Source organism: Anguilla rostrata, chromosome 8, assembly GCF_018555375.3.
Source record: "Anguilla rostrata isolate EN2019 chromosome 8, ASM1855537v3, whole genome shotgun sequence".
In the NCBI taxonomy this organism is placed as follows: domain Eukaryota; kingdom Metazoa; phylum Chordata; class Actinopteri; order Anguilliformes; family Anguillidae; genus Anguilla; species Anguilla rostrata.
Window position 1 is genome coordinate 25,166,748 of NC_057940.1, and position 18,297 is coordinate 25,185,044.

Consider the following 18,297-nt stretch of genomic DNA (forward strand, 5'->3'; position numbering starts at 1 on the left):
CAGGCATCCGAAACCCGGCAGAACTGGAGCCGCAAACCAAACAGGCTGGCAGGGAACTTACTGGTGTTTCCTTTTGGAGTCACATTCACTTGAGGCCCCCCTGACCACAATCTGGGCGTTTTGGGAGGAGTCAAATTTACTCAGCAAGATTGTGGACAATACGATATATTTGAGAGCAGAAACCAGAATCATTTCTGCTCAGCGGTGTGCTCAAACTACCCGGTTGGAATCACTAAAAAAAAACACGTCTGAAAGTTTACTGTAGCACTTGGTTGCTATTGACTGCCCTCTGTCCAGCCCTCGCTGTTCAATGCCAGCTGAGCCACAAAAGTGCTTACGCACTGCTGTAATATTTAAACACTGGCAGAGAAGACCAAGGCGTGGTGGCATCGAGCGCAAGAGGAACGGCTGCTTCAAACTGCTGTTATACTCCTGCGTTTATGCCTTCTGGCTAATCTTGTGCCAAACTGAGGACAACATATGCATATATCCCTGCAAAGGCAGCTTGGGTATTTTTCGTTTTTGTGTGTATTTGTGCCAGTAATAGAAAATACATTTCTTTGACTGTTGCCTGATTGGCTGTGACAGCTGGTGGGCGGTGCAGCAATACTCGCTTTGTCACGGGGATGGTCTTATTCAGCCCGAAAGGGACTTCAGTGGAAAAGCAGCAGGAAGTGGAAGCGCAGGTGGAAAAGCCTGTGTCCTCACCTGTGTCTCTTCCCCCCACAGTCTTCACTTTCCTCCGCAAGCTTCTCAATCGCTTACTTCCTGTGTCTGTCAGGAATTTGAGTGTGCAGTACCTGTGTTTTAATCTGGCCTTCCCCCCTCCCCCCTCCCAGGCTAAGTTGGAAGAGGCGGTTGCCCTGGCGACAGGGTTCCAGTCCTCTCTGCAGGACACCATAAACTGGCTGACTCAGACAGAGCAGGCGCTCAACATGGCCCAGCCCCCGAGCCTCATCCTGGACACGGTCCTCTTCCAGATCGACGAGCACAAGGTGAGGGGGAGGGGGGTGCGGGGAGATTAGGGGAGATTAGAGGGTCTTCACGTGAAAGCATTTTGCAGTTTATCTCTGCCTATTCATCTGGGCTCAGGCCGGTAATTTCAGCAAAGCTGTCCGTGCAGTCCTGCTTAAAAAACCAAAAACCGCTTACAGTACCTTGCCCATCGTTAGTCATGTAATGCCTTGCCTGATGAGCTCTGCTCCATTCTTCCTCTCTCTCTCCCCCTCTCTCTGCTCATATTTTCTTTCTACTCCATCCGTCCTTCCAAATTCCTCTGCACACTGCCCTTTTCCTCTCATGTTCTTCCACACCCCGTCCTCCTCCTCCCCTCGCCGTGGTCCCAGGTGTTTGTGAACGAGGTGAACACCCACAGGGAGCAGGTTCTGGCCCTGGAGAAGGCGGGCGCACAGCTCCGCTTCGCCAGCCTCAAGCAGGACGTGGTTCTGATCAAGAACCTGCTGCTGAGCGTGCAGGCCCGCTGGGACAAGCTGGTGCAGAGGTCCCTGGACCGGGGCCGGCACCTGGACGAGGCCCGCAAGAGGGCCAAGCAGGTATGGCCAGAGAGCGACAAAAAGAAAGGCCATGCGCCACCTGATGGCGATGACCGTTATTACATTCGATAATGATCATTGGGGTATATCATCCAGCCCTAGTCTCACACAGCAATGTGATCTGGCTCACCTTCTCTCTTTCTCTTTTCCTTTTTCCCCCCCTCTCTTCTCCTGTCAATCTGCAGTTCCACGAGGCGTGGAGGAAACTGACAGACTGGCTGGAGGAGGCGGAGAGCCGGCTGGACTCGGAGCTGGAAATCTCCAACGAGCCGGACAAAATCAAAGTGCAGCTGGCCAAGCACAAGGTGGGAGACGCCCGGTCAACTCAATCTCAAGCTGCAACTCAAAAACTAACTCAAGCCCTCATAACACTCACTTATAGGACTGTACTCAGTATCTGAAACGGCTTTTGTATTTTGTATGTTGTTTGTTGTTCTCATTCACTGTGTGGACTTCATGTGTGAGCGCCTGGACTCTTATCGCTGTGCCCCTCGTCTCCCCCCCCGCAGGAGTTCCAGAAAGCTCTGGGCTCAAAGCAGCCGGTGTACGACACCACGGTCCGATCGGGACGAGCCATGAGGGACAAGGCCACCCTCCCGGCCGACACCCAGAAACTGGACAATTTGCTGGGGGAGGTCCGGGACAAGTGGGACACTGTGTGTGGGAAGAGTGTGGAGAGGTAAGAGGGAGGGGGGAGCATGGCAAAGGGAGATGAGGTCAGTGGGGGGCGAAAGGAGAGATGAAGGCAGAGGGGCTATGAACATGAAAGGGGGTGGGGCCAGGGCGGGAGAGTGCTGCTGTGCACGTTAGTGCCTCTCAGGAGTGTGTAAGTTTCGCCGCTCGTGTGCCACAGGCAGCACAAGCTGGAGGAGGCGCTCCTGTTCTCAGGGCAGTTTGCAGAGGCCCTGCAGGCCCTGGTGGACTGGCTGTACCGGGTCGAGCCCCAGCTGTGCGAGGACCAGCCTGTCCACGGAGACCTGGACCTCGTGTCAAACCTAATGGACTCGCACAAGGTACTGGGAGCAGGGCGGGACCGGGGGCAGGGCGGGGCTGGGGGAAGGGCGGGGCTGAGGGCTGGTTGGGACTGGGGGCAGGGTGGGGCTCAAATGGAGGTGACTGTGATATGGAGACTGAGGGCTGGGATGAGAGTGGCGGATGTCGCCCAGGTAACCGCAGCGTTGTCGTCGCGGTTACGCAGGCCTTCCAGAAGGAGCTGGGTAAGAGGACCGGCAGCGTGCAGGCCCTGAAGCGCTCCGCCAGGGACCTGATGGAGACGGGCCGGGACGACACCGCCTGGGTGCGGGTGCAACTGCAGGAGCTCAGCAACCGCTGGGACACGGTCTGCGCCCTGTCCGTCACCAAGCAGACCCGCCTCCAGCAGGCTCTTAAGCAGGTGAGGGGGCGGAGTCAGACTCAGTCACAGAGTGCTGCTGCTAGGCAACAAATCCAATCGTGATCACTGGCATCACAGAGAGGTTAGCCGGTGAAAATCATTTGTTTATTTCAAGATGTCTGCGTTTTTCAAACAGTTCAGCTTAAGAGCAAGGTTAGGATCTGAAATTTTAAATCTGAAAATCTGAATTTAATTTACTCAAAAGCAAACAGTAAATAACAAACATTTGTTCTGTGATTCTGTGGAAATGCTTGTAAAGACAAACCTGCAGGTAGTTGGTAAAGAGGACTGAAGGCGTGATCAGTGAATGCATGTGGTATGCATATATACATATTCAGATGTGACCTGTACAAAGCGTGTTTAACCTGTACGAAGCGTGTTTAACCAGTTGGGCGTGCGTGCCCTCAGGCGGAGGAGTTCCGCGCCGCCGTGCAGATGCTGCTGGAGTGGCTGTCGGAGGCGGAGCAGACGCTGCGTTTCCGCGGCGTCCTGCCGGAGGAGGTGGAGACCCTGCAGGCCCTCCTCCACTCCCACCGGGAGTTCATGCAGACGGTGGAGGAGAAGCGGGTGGACGTGAACAAGGCCGCCGGCCTCGGGGAGGCCATCCTGGCGGTCTGCCACCCGGACTGCATCACCACCATCAAACACTGGATCACCATCATCAGAGCGCGCTTCGAGGAGGTGAGGAGAGGCGGGGGGACAGGGGGAGGGACAAGGAGGAGAAGGGGTGGAATGAGAGAGGGTGAGGGAGAGTAGCCTTGCCTATTGATTCACGATCGACCGAGAGTTTAATAATATTTGGTCTTTGAAACACAACCCCTCTGGCAGTAGTCAAATGTACTTTAGACTGAGAAGTGTGTTCTGTTGAAACAGGTGCTCACGTGGGCTAAGCAGCACGAGCAGCGTCTGGAGACAGCCCTCGCAGAGTTACTGAACAACGCAGCCCTATTGGAGGAGCTGTTGTCATGGCTGCAGTGGGCGGAGACTACCCTAGTGCAGCGTGACACGGAGCCCCTCCCCCAGGACATCCCTCAACTCAAAACGCTAATCACAGAGCATCAGGTGGGTGGAGCCGGCGTTTCCCCGACCCTCAGCAGCGCTGTGGCCGTGTTCAGTCCTCCTCACGTACGGAGCCCTCTCCCACGCAGGTGTTCATGGAGGAGATGACGCGGAAGCAGCCGGACGTGGACCGCGTGACCAAAACCTACAAGAGGAAACCAGCCGAACCCCCCAGCAGCCTGGCCGAGAGACGAGGACCACGTGAGTCACTCTCATACGCAGTCATACTCATACTCACACACACACGTACACACACACTCATACTCACACACACACACACACGTACGCACACACTCATACACACACACACACACACACTCATACTCACACACACACACACACTCATACTCACACTCACACGTACACACACACTCACACACACACTCATACTCACACTCACACACTCATACACACACACACACTCATACACATACGCACACACACACACGTGAATAACCTGTGCATACTTTTGCTCATACACGCTCACATATTCACATATACATGTGCAAATACACACACTCATGATGAAATTCATAAACACACATGTGCATACATATAAACAGTTGCACACCCAACCTGCAATAGCGCATAATTGAATGATACTGTGTAGGCGGTGTGGTACTTGTCCAGAAACCCGCGGAGCTGTTTATCTGTAGTAACCATGGCGCTGCCCGTTCTTCAACAGGTAAACAGCAGCAGCAGCAGCAGCAGGCGGCGATGCAGGTTGCCGGGGGCAACCCTCGCCTCAACCAGCTGTGCTCCCGCTGGCAGCAAGTGTGGCTGCTTGCCCTCGACCGTCAGCGCAAGCTAAACGACGCCCTCGATAGGCTGGAGGAGGTACTGTCTCCAAATCAACTGAACAAATCTCTTTCTTCCTCCACCTTCAGATCACCTGCTTATGTTAGTGGAGTCAGAGGACAATTACGTCTCATTTTTGTTAGTTATATTTATGAAATCATGAAATGAGGTTGGTTCTGTGTTGAATGTTGTCAGTATTTTCATAACAGACCAATGCCTGTCACTTACTGAACTAAATATTATCTTTCTGTCCGTCTCTTGTCTTCCCTCACTGGACCTCAGCTGAAAGAGTTTGCCAACTTTGACTTTGACGTTTGGCGGAAGAAGTACATGCGCTGGATGAACCACAAGAAGTCTCGCGTGATGGACTTCTTCCGTCGCATCGACAAGGACCAGGATGGCAAGATCACCCGGCAGGAGTTCATCGATGGCATCTTAGCCTCCAGTATGCCCCCTCTCTGTGGCCGCACCCACTTCAATTCAGCACCACCATTATGAAAAAATAATAAAAGAGCTTTTCTAAATATGTCGTTTCATTTATACCTCGTGAATCTGCTTGTCCTGCAGAGTTCCCCACCAGCAAGCTGGAGATGACCGCAGTTGCTGATATCTTTGACCGTGACTGTGACGGTTACATCGATTACTACGAGTTTGTGGCAGCGCTGCACCCCAATAAGGACGCGTACCGCCCCACCACTGATGCTGACAAGATTGAGGATGAGGTGAGATGCGCGCACACGCACACACACACACACACACACACACACACACGTTTAAAATGACAGAGTAACACCTTCTCAAAGTTGGACACATTGATGTAATACATACCTGTGCACGTTTGCAGTCTTCACACGGAACTAAAGTATGAATAAAACGCTTCTCATCGCCATTAGTTTTTGTCTGTGGAACTTTCTATAACCGTTATACTTCTTAAAAGTATAAAGTATGTATGTAAAAGTGCTGTGCGGTGAATACAGCATCTGTCTTTGTATCTGTACAGGTGACCAGGCAAGTGGCACAGTGTAAATGTGCCAAGAGATTCCAGGTGGAACAGATCGGGGAGAACAAGTACAGGGTAAGTCCACCTCTGCCGTCCTCACATCCAATGAGGAGCTGCATTTCTGTGGAGATGTAGGGAAGTATGCAGGGGTGGACATTAGGACAGCAACCACAGGAAAAGACCTCATGATTTGCTAGCGGCATTCTGCTTCTGGCAACAGCAGTTGCACACAACAGCTCCCATTCTGATGAAAATGCTATAAAACACTGTATTTCAGCATTATAGATGTCACCTTATTACTGTGCCTGTGTCATGCATGTGTGTATTTGTGAATCGCTGTAACACAGCAGTGCAGGGCTGCTGCTGTCTCTGTGTCAGTCACCTGGAACACCATCTGACTGCTGTTCATTAACCAGCACTAATTACAGTTGTAATCCCTTATCTATTTCCTGTGCCATAATGATGCTTGTGGCTACCATTCTGAAGCCAAACCGTCACTGAATTAATCATCAGGCTTCTGAAGGGTAAAATATACTGTATTAATAGCTGCATTTCTGAAGTTATGCGGTAATACATGCAATTATGCATTACAAGTCCTCTACTTCAGCTGGGCTCCCTTGAAAATAGATATTTTTATCTGAGTGGGGCTCACCTGTGAAAATAAAGAATACATTTTAAAAAAACTTAAGCTGAAAGCTGTATAAAATTGATTTCATGTACAGTGCATTAATGCATCTCCTCTTACAATATTTTAATAATTTTCTAATTTTACAAGGGATTGAGGTAATGCACATTTAAGTGAGGTAACACCCTGGATTCACATCCATAAGCTACATGAATCAATAACGTTCAGTCCCATAAACATTATTCTTGACTCCTCAGGGATCAATACTATGCAGAGGGTTTGGTTTCAGTGGTTTGTACTGTAGGATCCAGTGTTTCTACAAGGTTGCTGCAACATCATTGAACCATTTGCACCATCTTCTGTTTGTGCATCCCACCAGCATATTAATGACCTCACTGTTCTCATGGTTACTGTTATTGTGCGTACTTAATCATCGTCATCATCATCACCCGCTGATTAATGACGTCCTGTTTTTTTTACAGCATTAGACTAACCGCACACACTCTGGTTCCACCGCAGTTCTTGCTTGTCTGTTTGTCCGTTCGGCTGTCTGTCCCTTTTCCCATCTGTTCTGCTCCACTATCAAACTCACTGCCCTGTCATCCACATTTCAGCTTTTGTCACCAGTGTCCTTACTAAATCAGCAGTCAAGGATCATTACATTACAGGCCTTTAGCAGACGCTCTTATCCAGAGCCACTTACGGAACTTTTTTACAAGTCAATATTGTATCCTGAGGACTAGGCTAGGGGAAGAAGAAAGGAGGCTCTGTTTAACATTTTTAAATTTTGGTGGAAGAATAATAGGTGTAGTTATTATACACTTTCAACGACTCTGATTCAAATCAGTTGAACCATTTTACTGTGTCAAGAAAAGTGCTTTGATTTGGTTCTTATGTTTCAGTACTTGATAGGACAGTTAATTCCCACCCATTTAAGGGGCCGTGAAGCAGTCGTGCTAAGAGAAAATATTTTTGTTGTTCAGAAGCAGACAGGAACTACGTAGGTTTTGTGTATTTCTGTGGTCAGTGAAAGAGCAGGCTTTTGTGCAGATGTTTGTGTCTGTGAATGTTATTTCACTCTCTCTTTTTCTTTCCCCCTGTGTTTTACTCCTCCGTGTCTGCTGGATTTTTTATAGTTCTTCCTTGGGAACCAGGTAAAGTGACTGGTGTGTTTGTGTCAGAACCTCTGAAATCTGCTTCCCTTATTCCTATCAAGTCAAAAGTTGAATTTAGTGTCCAGACAAGCAGTTTGTAGCCATTTGGTTTTGGCCAGCAGTGTTGAAGGGTTTGCCTTCTCTTTTTTTTTTTATTTTTTTTTTTTTACAGAGAACTGTTGCTCTTCAACACATTCCCTTGAAAGCCATCACCATGGTGATGAAGCATTTCCTGTTAGACAGGAAGTGGCACAGCCACCATCCCTCAGTGCAGGATAAATACTAGATGCTCTCGTTTTACATGGAAGCAGATTTCATAGGACTATGACAGTCCTCTAGATAAGATTTTGGTTGTGTTGTGCAAACGCCCCTCATTGCCAGATTTTGGATGAAGTAAATTGTAAATAATGGTGGGGGTGCAGGGGTGTGGTAATTTGGATTTGATGCGAGCATTGCTTGGTTTGGTGTGCTGGTGGCGGGGGGGGGGGCACTGGGGGGGCAGGGGGGAATTATGATGATAAAAAAATCATGATTCCTGGAGGATGTATCCGTGGATACTTGCTTCTGATTTTGCTTCTTGGGGAAAAGTGCAGGTTGCCACAGTAATTATTTGCAATCAGTCAAATACAGTTACATGAGTCAGAATAGTGCTTAAAGATTGAATTGTTAAAATGATAAATGATTGCTGTGGTAACGCTGTGATTTAAAATTGGGGTGAGGTGGGTTTTGATCAGGAGCTGTTTCTTCAGCTGTTTTTCATTGCATGGAGTGTGTCATTGCATGGAGTTTATCTTTAATTACGCAATGGAATGTTAGTGGGCTGTACTGTGTACTGGCATGCACAGTGATGATTCTTTAGTGTATGATACTTATTTTCTTCTTTACTTTTCATTTTTCTGTTCCCCAATTCCCCTAATCTTATCTTGCATTTCTGGATCCTATCCTCTCTCTCTCTCCCTCTCTTTCTCTCTCTCTCTCTCTCTCTCTCTCTCTCTCTCCCTCTCTCTCTCTCTCTCCTTCTCTCCTCTCTCTCTCTCTCTCTCTCTCTCTCTCTCCCTCTCTCTGGCGCTCTCTCCCTCTCTCTGGCACTCTCTCCCTCTCTCTCTCTCTCTCTCTCTCTCTCTCTCTCTCTGCCCTCCTCAGTTTGGGGACTCCCAGCAGCTGCGTTTGGTGCGTATCCTGCGCAGTACGGTCATGGTCCGGGTTGGAGGAGGCTGGATGGCTCTGGATGAGTTCCTGGTGAAGAATGACCCCTGCAGAGGTGAGAGTGAGCCACGCTAACATGAGCAGAGACACACACACATATTCTCACATGTGCACACACACATGCGCGCGCGCACACACACACACACACACACACACACACACACACACACAGAAATTCATCACACTCCCAAATAGATAGAGATGGTATATATACATTTCTACAGACACGGCTAAGAAAGAGACACAACCAGATCACAGCTGTAATGTCATGTGCTCCTCCACACCTGTAGGGGGCACAAGTTAAAAAAGTGAAGGTTATAAGGTCATGCATTATTTTTAGGCTCTGAGGTATATTCCGATAAAGGCTTTCATTATTAAATCACCAATGCTGTGATTACAATTAACATTGCAACAACCTGGACAGAAGACGGATGGACAGATTGGATGGATGGATGGATGGATGGACGGATGGATGCATCGTAGGTCTAGTAGACTGACACACATAGATTTTATCTCAAATCCACGGTTCATTGTAGTGCCCCATCCTGTCTGGGGTGGGTCACTGCTCTACTTTCCTCTGGGGCTCTCCATCTTTCTGTCTCCACCCCTCTCTTTTTCCTCCATTTCCTGTCCATCCCTCATTATCTCAGCTTGTGGTTTTTTACGGAGTCTCCTTATTCCTCAGTCTTTCTGTCAGGTCACCGCTCCAGTCTGGAATGTCCCTGTTTCCTTACCCACCTCTTTATCCTTCATTTAGTTATTATCCCTGTGGTTCATTGTTCCTGTGCATGGTGGTCCTGTACCTCCCCTCTGTCATCCATCCCTAACTCATAGTGCATGGTGCATGGTCCTTAGTTTTCTCTTTTTCTCCCTTCCTCCCTCCTTTTCCCTCTCTCTCTCCTCAGTGCATCATCCAGGAGTTAAAATCCTTCGCTCCGAGTCCAGCAGCTCCATATCATCTCGTATAGGTTGGGTTTCTCTCTCTCACTCTCGCTGTCTCTCTCTCTCTCTCCTGCACACACACACACGCACACACACACGCACTCTGTCGTTCTCTTTGGCTACGCTGTGCTTTGTTGAATGCGATGCAGCACTGAATTAACCTTCGCACCAGCTTGCCTGCGCACACACAGCTGGAAATTCACAGGATGAAGGGATGGGTCGTGTATCTGAATCGTGAAAGACAAAGCGAGTGAAACCTTTTAGGTACATGCGTGAAGTTCTCTCAGGCTCTATGCAACTCGGACGTAGTCGCAAGGCTCAAACGCAATGACCAGTTGTATATTTTGCGCGTTTGTGTGCGTGTGCGTGCGTGTGCGTTTGTGTGCGTGTGCGTGTGCGTGCGTGTGCGTTTGTGTGCGTGTGCGTGCGTTTGTGTGCGTGCGTGTGCGTTTGTGTGCGTGTGCGTGCGTTTGTGTGCGTGTGCGTGTGCGTTTGTGTGCGTGTGCGTGTGCGTTTGTGTGCGTGCGTGTGCGTTTGTGTGCGTGTGCGTTTGTGTGCGTACGTGTGCGTTTGTGTGCATGCGTGACTAAGCGCGTGTCTGAATGACTGCGGGCAACCGTTTCCGTGTTTATTTCATGTTGTCGTCTCTGTTGTGTCTCTCAGTGACGGTCACTCCTGGCTATTTCTGCTGCAGAGGTACCTACTCTTTCTCTCTCTCCCCCTTTCTTTCTCTGTTTCTGTCTCACTCACTGTCAGAATCTATTTCTGCCTGCTTTCTGTCTTTCTCACTCTGTCTCACATCATAAGGCCGTTGGTCCAGCTCTGATCCTTGTACTGCTGTATTTAAGTGTATGTGAGTGTGTGCGTTTGTATGTGTGTTGCGCGCCTGTTGGTCTGTGTGTGAGCCAGTTTTGCCTCATGCTTCCCATTCAAACGGGGGGTGGCCAGGCCCAGTCTTGCCGATTTTCATGTGCGTCCCAGATGGTGTTTGTAGGGCGAGATCTGAAAACTTCAAGACCTGGGTGTGGCCGGCCTGGGTTTCTAATAATGCTTGAAGCAGCTCTTTGATGTGATGGCTCGCGGGGAAAGAATTACAGGGTGCACCTGGCTTGTGGGGAAGAAATTACAGAGTGCACCCATGGTTGACTGGCCTGCTGTTGCTAGTGGTGACTGAAAAGGGGGTGTGTCCTGAGCTGAAATGACAGCTACTGACCACTGCTACAGTGCACTGCTGTTACTTTGCACACTGCAGTCCTCTCTCCTCTTCCCTCCCTTTCTTTCTCCTCTCCAGTTCCCTCCCCCTCTCCCTTCTTTTCTCCCTTTCCCTCCCCTTATCCCCTCATCCCTCCTTTTCTCCCCGCCCTCCCTCCCCCTCTTTCTGTCTCTGTCTGTGGCTGGCTTCTCTTGGCTGTTTGTTGTGTGTTGGGGCTGCTGCAGTGTTTGTTTGAGAATGCATTTATTAACATCTCTCTGGACTGCAGACCACATGATAGCACTTATCCCCCACTCCCGAAAACAAGACAGGCCTAGCCCCAGGCAGACGTGTGCAAATCTGCCTGAAATTACTCCTCATAAACACATTCTGCCCCCTGCCTTGTTTATGGTCCTTATATGCGGCAGACAAAACAAACCCTTAGTTTAGAGCCAGGGTCAGCAATTGGTGGCCTGTGGGAAAAATCTGGCCTCCTGCTAAATCACCCCAGAAATGTTTGATTTGTTAAAATTGTAAATGAGGCAGTGTGGACAAAGGTACATTACCCCTGAGTTAAACAACGGGAGCAAGGTCAACCTTTGAGAATTAATTTCAGTTTCGAAAGAAACAAACAAAAAAAAAAAACATTTAAAAACAGGCATATTGAGTTGGAAATTGGAACATTTGTCTGGCCCGGATTTTCTTTCCCTCCACACTAGTCTTCGCTCTTTGGACAAGATCACGTCATGAGGAGTCTGAGTCTGCAGGGCCATAGTCATAACTCTCATCACTCTTTCAGTGCATCCGTGCGATGACGGCAGGCGGCTGCCAAGTTATGTAGTAATGCAAGACTCCTTTTATTAACTTTTTTGTCATTTGGGGATTGTGAAGCAGTGCAGTTTAGGCAAAGAAATGGGCTATTTTAAGCTGGTAAGCCGTAGCTTGATAACTTGGTTGCTTTAAATTCATGAAATCATGAAAGTGCAAGTGCAAGAAATGTCTGGTTAGAAAATGTTAGGTCATTTATTAAAAATGAGAACTCATTTTGAAGATTTCTTCCATGAAATCAACTTGGAAAAAACATGGCTAAATGAGCAGTTAACTTATGTATTTTTATGTGATTTAAAGAAGTTCACAGTATTACTGGCATGGCAATTTAGTTTAGTCTTATTGGTAGCTGTGCTGTAGCTTAATGACTTCTAGTGTTCAGTAATTGGTAGCTTAGTCAACTGCATTTTTTGAGTAGCGTACTCAACACTGGCCATCTTACAGTAGCCTAGCAGCCATATTGTGACACGCTGACAGCCTTTGTAGCATATTCCCCTGAATCCCTACCAATCAACGAACTTAGATGCATTGATACAACAGATATTGTTGATTTTATCAGATTTAATGTATTTTAGTCTCTTATGTATGCCTGCTGCGCAGATATGAGAACATTTCCTGTACAATTTTAGTGTAGGCCTAATGGTAGGCTTATTAACTGAGTGGCTATGTACTGCCCCACCAACTAGAAAAATTTGGGCCAAGGCCAAACTTAGTTGCCGACCCCTGCCTTTGAGAATATGGGAGCTCGTCCAGACACAGCACTGTTGTGAAATCATTGGAAGGACTGTGCTTGTTTGACTGGCCTAAGGGATACTAACTGTACTGACTCAGAAGGAGGCAGGCCTGCTGCACTGACTCCGCCTGTCTTTCCCGCACTGACTCCTCAGGAGTGAACCAGCCTCGCACTGACTCTCGCCCCTCTGCCCTGACTGCTCCACGCGCACTGACTCAGTCCCACCGCTCGCTGCCTCAAAACGCCCCCCCCCCCTTCTCGCTGTGGTGTGTACTGACTGACTCTCTCTCCCGCTGTCTCTCTCCGCCCCCTCCCCCCCCTCCTCCAGCGCGCGGGCGCACGAACCTGGAGCTGCGGGAGAAGTTCATCCTGCCGGAGGGGGCCTCCCAGGGCCTCGCGGCGTTCCGGTCGCGGGGCCGCCGCTCCAAGCCCTCGTCCCGCACGGCGTCGCCCACCCGCTCCTCGTCCTCGGCCTCGCACAGCGCGCCCAGCTGCGCCTCCCTGCCCTCCGCCCCGGCCACGCCCACGGCCTCCTCACGGGTGAGCCTCCTCCCGAACACTTACTGCTTCCTCAGGGCTGTTTCTTTACCTCTGTTACCTTTCTTGGAGAATTACTGCTGGCATGCAAAATAAATATGGTGAATGGTATATTTAGTGTATAACCATTATTGCTATGAGATGGTGGGGTAAGGCTGACGGTATGTCTTACATTGTCCTAAATACAGCCTACTGCAGTCCTTTACTTCCGAAAGTGTATTCAATTAATTGTTACTTTTTATTATAGTACATTAGTTTTGTGACTGATTCAATTAACAAAACTATTTGTATTCGGAGAAGGGTAGAAACATTCCAGATGCTTAAATTTGCTATTAGTTGAGATCATAGTGGTAATATGGGGTTTGGTAGCCTTGGTAATACAGTTGGTGAGTACAGGGGACCAATAGGCAACAGACGAGGAGAAGAGAAGAGCTGGGAACATGCAGTCTGCCAGTAATAATCCTCAGAATCTGGACGGCCTGAGGAACTCTCCATGCGCACCGCACCACAGGCACAAGCGCTCCCCCGACAGCACATTCAGCCCCATCACGACACTCACAGAGGAGCACGCGTACCGCAGCACGCCGCACACCTGTCCAACCCGTGCTCATAAACCCCCCCCCCGCACTCTCTCACGCGCTGTCGCCCGGTGGTGTCTGTCTTGTCGGGAAACGTGGCGTCTCACATGGGGTGTTATGGCAACGTTGCGCTGGGCTTGTCTGTGTGTGTCTGTGTGTGTTTGTGTGTGTGTGTGTGTGTGTGTGTGTGTGTACGTCAGTGCCAGAGACATTGTATCGGGCTGGGTTTGAGGTAGGTAACCTCGAACTATACTATGTAAGCCCCTGAACCCTTCAGAAAAAGACTTGATTGAGCTTTAAATTTTATCGTAACATAAACCTCAAAGCTTTAGATTTTCAACATACAAGACTGGGTGTGAAGGGTCAGATAAATTATGGCATATATAGCAGTCCTAGTTCCCCTTGGATTCATAAGTGTTATGAGCCTTAAGGAGGACCATCTGCATCAACAGCCAAATTCCGTTTTATTCTGGACTCTGGAGTCAGAATGTTAGGTCTTCTCTGCCAGTGTTTGGATTTCCAAACGTCCTGAACTGGAGAGAGAACGTAATGCCCACACTAATAATGCTTCCATCTATAGGCAAAGGTTCTGGGAAATAAGACTGAAGAGAAAAGTCTAAAATCAAAGCTTCTGAAACTGATTAGTCGGGGCAAAGCCCAATAAAAAACCCGTTTAGTTGAAATATCTGTGATCATGTGTGTGTCATGTTCGCTGCGTCGAGCGTGTTCGCCTGTGTGTTTTCCGTGCTGTGATTTTAACCATGTTTGTGTGCTGATAACGGGTTAACCCATTGGTACAGTGATCCCCCTCATCCTCTTGTTTCTGCATGACAAAATCACCCGGGTCTTTAACTGTGAGATTTTTATTTGTTGTTCTGTTTTTTTGTCTTCGTTCATTCCCTCTACCCTGTGTACTCCTCCATCTCCTCCTGTGGATTTTTCCCACCATAATTCCATTCTGTGTTTTTTTGCTTCATCTTCACCTGCGCAAAAATCAAACTGCAACACCCCTACCTTCTTCCTCTGCTCCTCTGCTTCTCTCTTCTCTTCCGCTTCTTTTTTTTCTCCTGCTCTTGCTCTTTTTCTGTACTTTAATTGCTACCTGGCTGCTCCTTGCTCTCTGTCTCGCTCGCTTTCCCTCTCTCTTGCTCTCCTTCTCTCCCTGCCTCTTCCCTCATTCTGTCTCCCTCTCCCCCCCTCTCTCTCTCGCTCTTTTCGTTCCTCTCCCTCCTCTCTGGCTGATATTTCACAGTCCACCCACACTCAATCTCGCGGCTATGCTAAGCCCTGGCTGGCTCACAGTAAAACTCCAACTCCAACCAAGTGCCAGTCCTGCCCAGAGCACAGCCAGACCCCCGGGCCTGAGGTAACACACTGATACTGTACACCCACTGATACTCACTGATACTCACTGATAAGCACTGATATCAGTGCACACTCACTGATATATGCTGAACTCTGGTCTCCTCTGGTATATAATAATATCTACGCCTGCATTAATACTGCAATAAACATTTATAGACTGATAAGCACTGGTAGCAGACAATCTATACTGATACGCTGTGCACACTCATGACCTCATGTTCACACCTAGACTATAGCCCATATCTGATGCTGTGCATACAAATCAGCTATAAGCAGTCAGTGAAAACAAAGTTGGGAAAATAGGATAATTCAGAGTCTGATCGTCACCAGAGAGGAGCAGTATAAGTAGTATAATGTTTGATTTGAGTGTGACGGGATTTGTGTGACCTTTCAGTCAGTTATTTTGCTTTGGTCACTGTCAGAAAAGAAATTCCTCTTCTTGATCTTCAACTCGCTGGTTGTTGTAATTCACTAGTTCGCTGGTTTTTAAGTCAGCAGGTTATTCAGGAAGGCGCTCATTCAGAAACTCACTGATGTACTGACACTAAGGATGGTGCAGCATCAGAATGACCGTGCCACAGTAATGCAATTCCTCTTTCTCCCTGTAGGGGGCTGCGAGCTCCAAGCTGAAGAGACCAACCTTCCACTCCAGCCGGGGCTCTCTGACCGGGGAGAACGGGGGCCAGGCCACGCCCAGCGGGGCCAAGCCCGGCCGCCCAGGTGAGAATCGCCTCTCCACCTCCCTCTCCCTTTCTGCCTGCTTCTCTCTGCCTTCTCCCCCTTTCTCATGTTTGCTAGGTGTTGTTTTTGTGCTTTTTTTGTTGTCTCATTCTGTCTTCTACCTTTTCCTTTCCATTCTTCTGTCACTCTGTTTCATTATTCTTACCGTTTTGACTGTTCCTCCCGCTAACTCTTTATGAGATATGAATGTGGTTGAGTACTGAAGTCTCCCTCTCTCTATCATATCCTCATCCTTCCTTGTTCCCTCCCGTTTTTCTCCCCACCCTCCTGTTCTTCCCCAGAATCCTCAGCGAAACGCGCGCCGTCGTCGGCGAGCGGCCCGGCGAGTCGAGCGGGGAGCCGGGCGGGGAGCCGCGCGAGCAGCCGGCGGGGCAGCGACGCCTCGGACGCCTCGGAGCTCCTGGAGACGCGCTCGGCCTGCTCAGACACCTCGGACACGCCCCGCCGCCCCGGGGCCAAGCCCTCCAAGATCCCCACCATCTCCAAGAAGGCACCCAGCCCCAAAACGCCCACTGGCAAGAGATAAGAGAAAAACAACCTCCTCGTCACCGGGGGGCGCCAGAGGGACACAGATGTCACAGACTCACGGGGATGGTGGTGGAGCAGGGGCTGGCAGGGTGCTCACTCTCACGCGCCCACGCTGGGCTGAACTGATCAGAACGTTTCGGAAACCAAACCCCAGCTTGCCTGTCTTTGTCTTTCTTGCTTGGATTGTTGTGGAATGACAGACAGACGCTGCTGAATCCAGACCTCTTCCACAGGAGTTATCACTAACAATAACTATAATGACGCTGCCTTATTTGTGTTCTTTATTTTAATCCTTACGTTAGAATTTGTTTGGTGTGGCAGTGGGGGAGGCACACACACACACACACACACACTTATGCAGAGCCATTTACACACACCCTGAGGAGCAGGAATCAGTAGAACAGTTTCAGCCAAACTGTTGATTCCTGTGACCGAACTGAAGCAGAGGCTCTGTGGCTGTGGGTGTGTGTGCATGAGAGATTCACCAACACCTCTCTGGATGGAAATAAACACACACACACACACACACACACACACACACGCACACAGCTTGTCATGCTGTGATCCAGCAGACAGTACCTCCTCCAGCCTCAGCGTTTGTGTGATGTGGTGTGGTAACAGTGGAGGGGTGTTCCACTGATTTAGGAGAACATGAAGACACACACAATACAGTTTCACATAATTCCTCCTGAATTTTGGGGTGTGTGTGAGAGGGTGCCGCTTGTTTTCTTTGTATCTTTTTATTTTGAATTTTTTGAGGATGCGACGAACTCGAGAAAATGACTGTGAGAGGAGGAAGTGAGGCAACGGCTGTTTTGATTTGTCGCACCGTTCTCCTTCGGCATCGCCACAGAGCAGCAGCATCCGAGGGTCCCGCCCCGCCGCGACTCTGTGAGGTCCACACGCCCGTCTGATGACATCATACTTCCGGGACTACCTTCGGTTGTCACCTGATGAACTGCAAACACGTGGAAGTGAAGTGAAGTGAATACCTCTGCTGATGAAGTGAACCTTACTTCAGATGAAGAGTCTGAAGAGTGTGCACCGACTGTCTATATGACTGTACTTCCACCATACACACCCCCACTCCGCCCTCCCGCACCCCTGGGTCACACTGATGGGTGGGACTTCTGGGTCATGTCGTGTGTGTGTGTGTGTGTGTGTGTGTGTTTGTGTGTTTTAACTCCGTACAGTCATAATGTGTTACAGAAATCAGAGGTCATATGAATTGTTTCACAGTATGCAAAAAATGAAAATTGTGAATGTCCCTCACCTGGTTAATTTATAATCCTTCTCAATGTTTTTGTTCCTTTTTGGCTAGCTTAAGGAAATTTGTATTTATTTTTCAGTTTCAGTATCATATCACCTCCCGTGAATTATTAGTATTAATATGATAATAATCTTTTTGGTTTGTTTTCTTTCTTTTTTTTTTTTACCAAGAAAGTGTCTCTTCTCAAATCTTTTCTTGTAAATGATAGTTTATGAAATTACTGACCAGGAAACATGGATTCCGACAGCGGCCTTTTTGCCCGGTGACTACAATTATAGGATCATGACAGAATGGCACAGCACTCGTTGTGTAGAAAATAAAAATAAAACTGGGAAAATGGATGATGGGGAAAATCATTGAAGGAGAGAGGTGAGGAAGAGCCTTCGCCCCCTCTCTACCCATTTGTCCTACTTGTGCTCCCTCTTTCTCCCCGATAGGAGCTTTGAATTGTGACATTAATAGGAACAAGTGTGTTCCTTCATTTCTCTCTGTGAGTTCTGAAGAATATGAATAACTGATGAAAATCAACTGAAATCTTAAGGTGATTTTTTAATTTATTTATTGTCTTTTGGGAGGAGAGGGGGTGTGACGGATCCCCTTTTGATGCTGTGTTCTCAGTGTGTTTAAGAGAAAATGGAGGGGGTTATAAGTGAATTGTGTAAAAGAAAAATAAGTTGACTATAAAACCTTTTTTGCTCTCATTTTGTATTAAAATATTGCTTGCAGTAAAAAACAGCCCCAGGATGAAATGTTTTTATTTCTAATGTTTGGGTTGAATCTCTGGCCTTTATAATT

The 18,297-nt window shown here is 48.6% G+C and overlaps 1 protein-coding gene across 6 annotated transcripts in view; it reads left to right on the forward strand.

Annotated features, from left to right (window-relative positions):
* The window catches only part of macf1a (microtubule actin crosslinking factor 1a), a 94,562-nt gene extending 76,325 nt beyond the window's left edge, over positions 1-18,237 (forward strand). For 2 of the 6 annotated variants that reach the window (XM_064347257.1, XM_064347260.1), the window contains 20 exons: positions 840-995; positions 1,347-1,553; positions 1,739-1,858; positions 2,063-2,232; positions 2,407-2,566; positions 2,752-2,946; positions 3,355-3,627; positions 3,820-4,008; positions 4,095-4,206; positions 4,691-4,842; positions 5,086-5,248; positions 5,371-5,525; positions 5,804-5,878; positions 7,565-7,582; positions 8,726-8,843; positions 9,694-9,756; positions 12,812-13,023; positions 14,851-14,964; positions 15,572-15,683; positions 15,986-18,237. In XM_064347257.1, coding sequence (XP_064203327.1) covers positions 840-995; positions 1,347-1,553; positions 1,739-1,858; positions 2,063-2,232; positions 2,407-2,566; positions 2,752-2,946; positions 3,355-3,627; positions 3,820-4,008; positions 4,095-4,206; positions 4,691-4,842; positions 5,086-5,248; positions 5,371-5,525; positions 5,804-5,878; positions 7,565-7,582; positions 8,726-8,843; positions 9,694-9,756; positions 12,812-13,023; positions 14,851-14,964; positions 15,572-15,683; positions 15,986-16,230 — 3,009 coding nt within the window. In that variant the 3' untranslated portion in view covers positions 16,231-18,237. The remainder of the gene's footprint in view (positions 1-839; positions 996-1,346; positions 1,554-1,738; positions 1,859-2,062; positions 2,233-2,406; positions 2,567-2,751; positions 2,947-3,354; positions 3,628-3,819; positions 4,009-4,094; positions 4,207-4,690; positions 4,843-5,085; positions 5,249-5,370; positions 5,526-5,803; positions 5,879-7,564; positions 7,583-8,725; positions 8,844-9,693; positions 9,757-12,811; positions 13,024-14,850; positions 14,965-15,571; positions 15,684-15,985) is intronic. The other 4 variants (XM_064347262.1, XM_064347259.1, XM_064347258.1 and 1 more) reach the window with 4 other exon arrangements.
* The last annotated feature ends 60 nt before the right edge of the window (positions 18,238-18,297 follow it).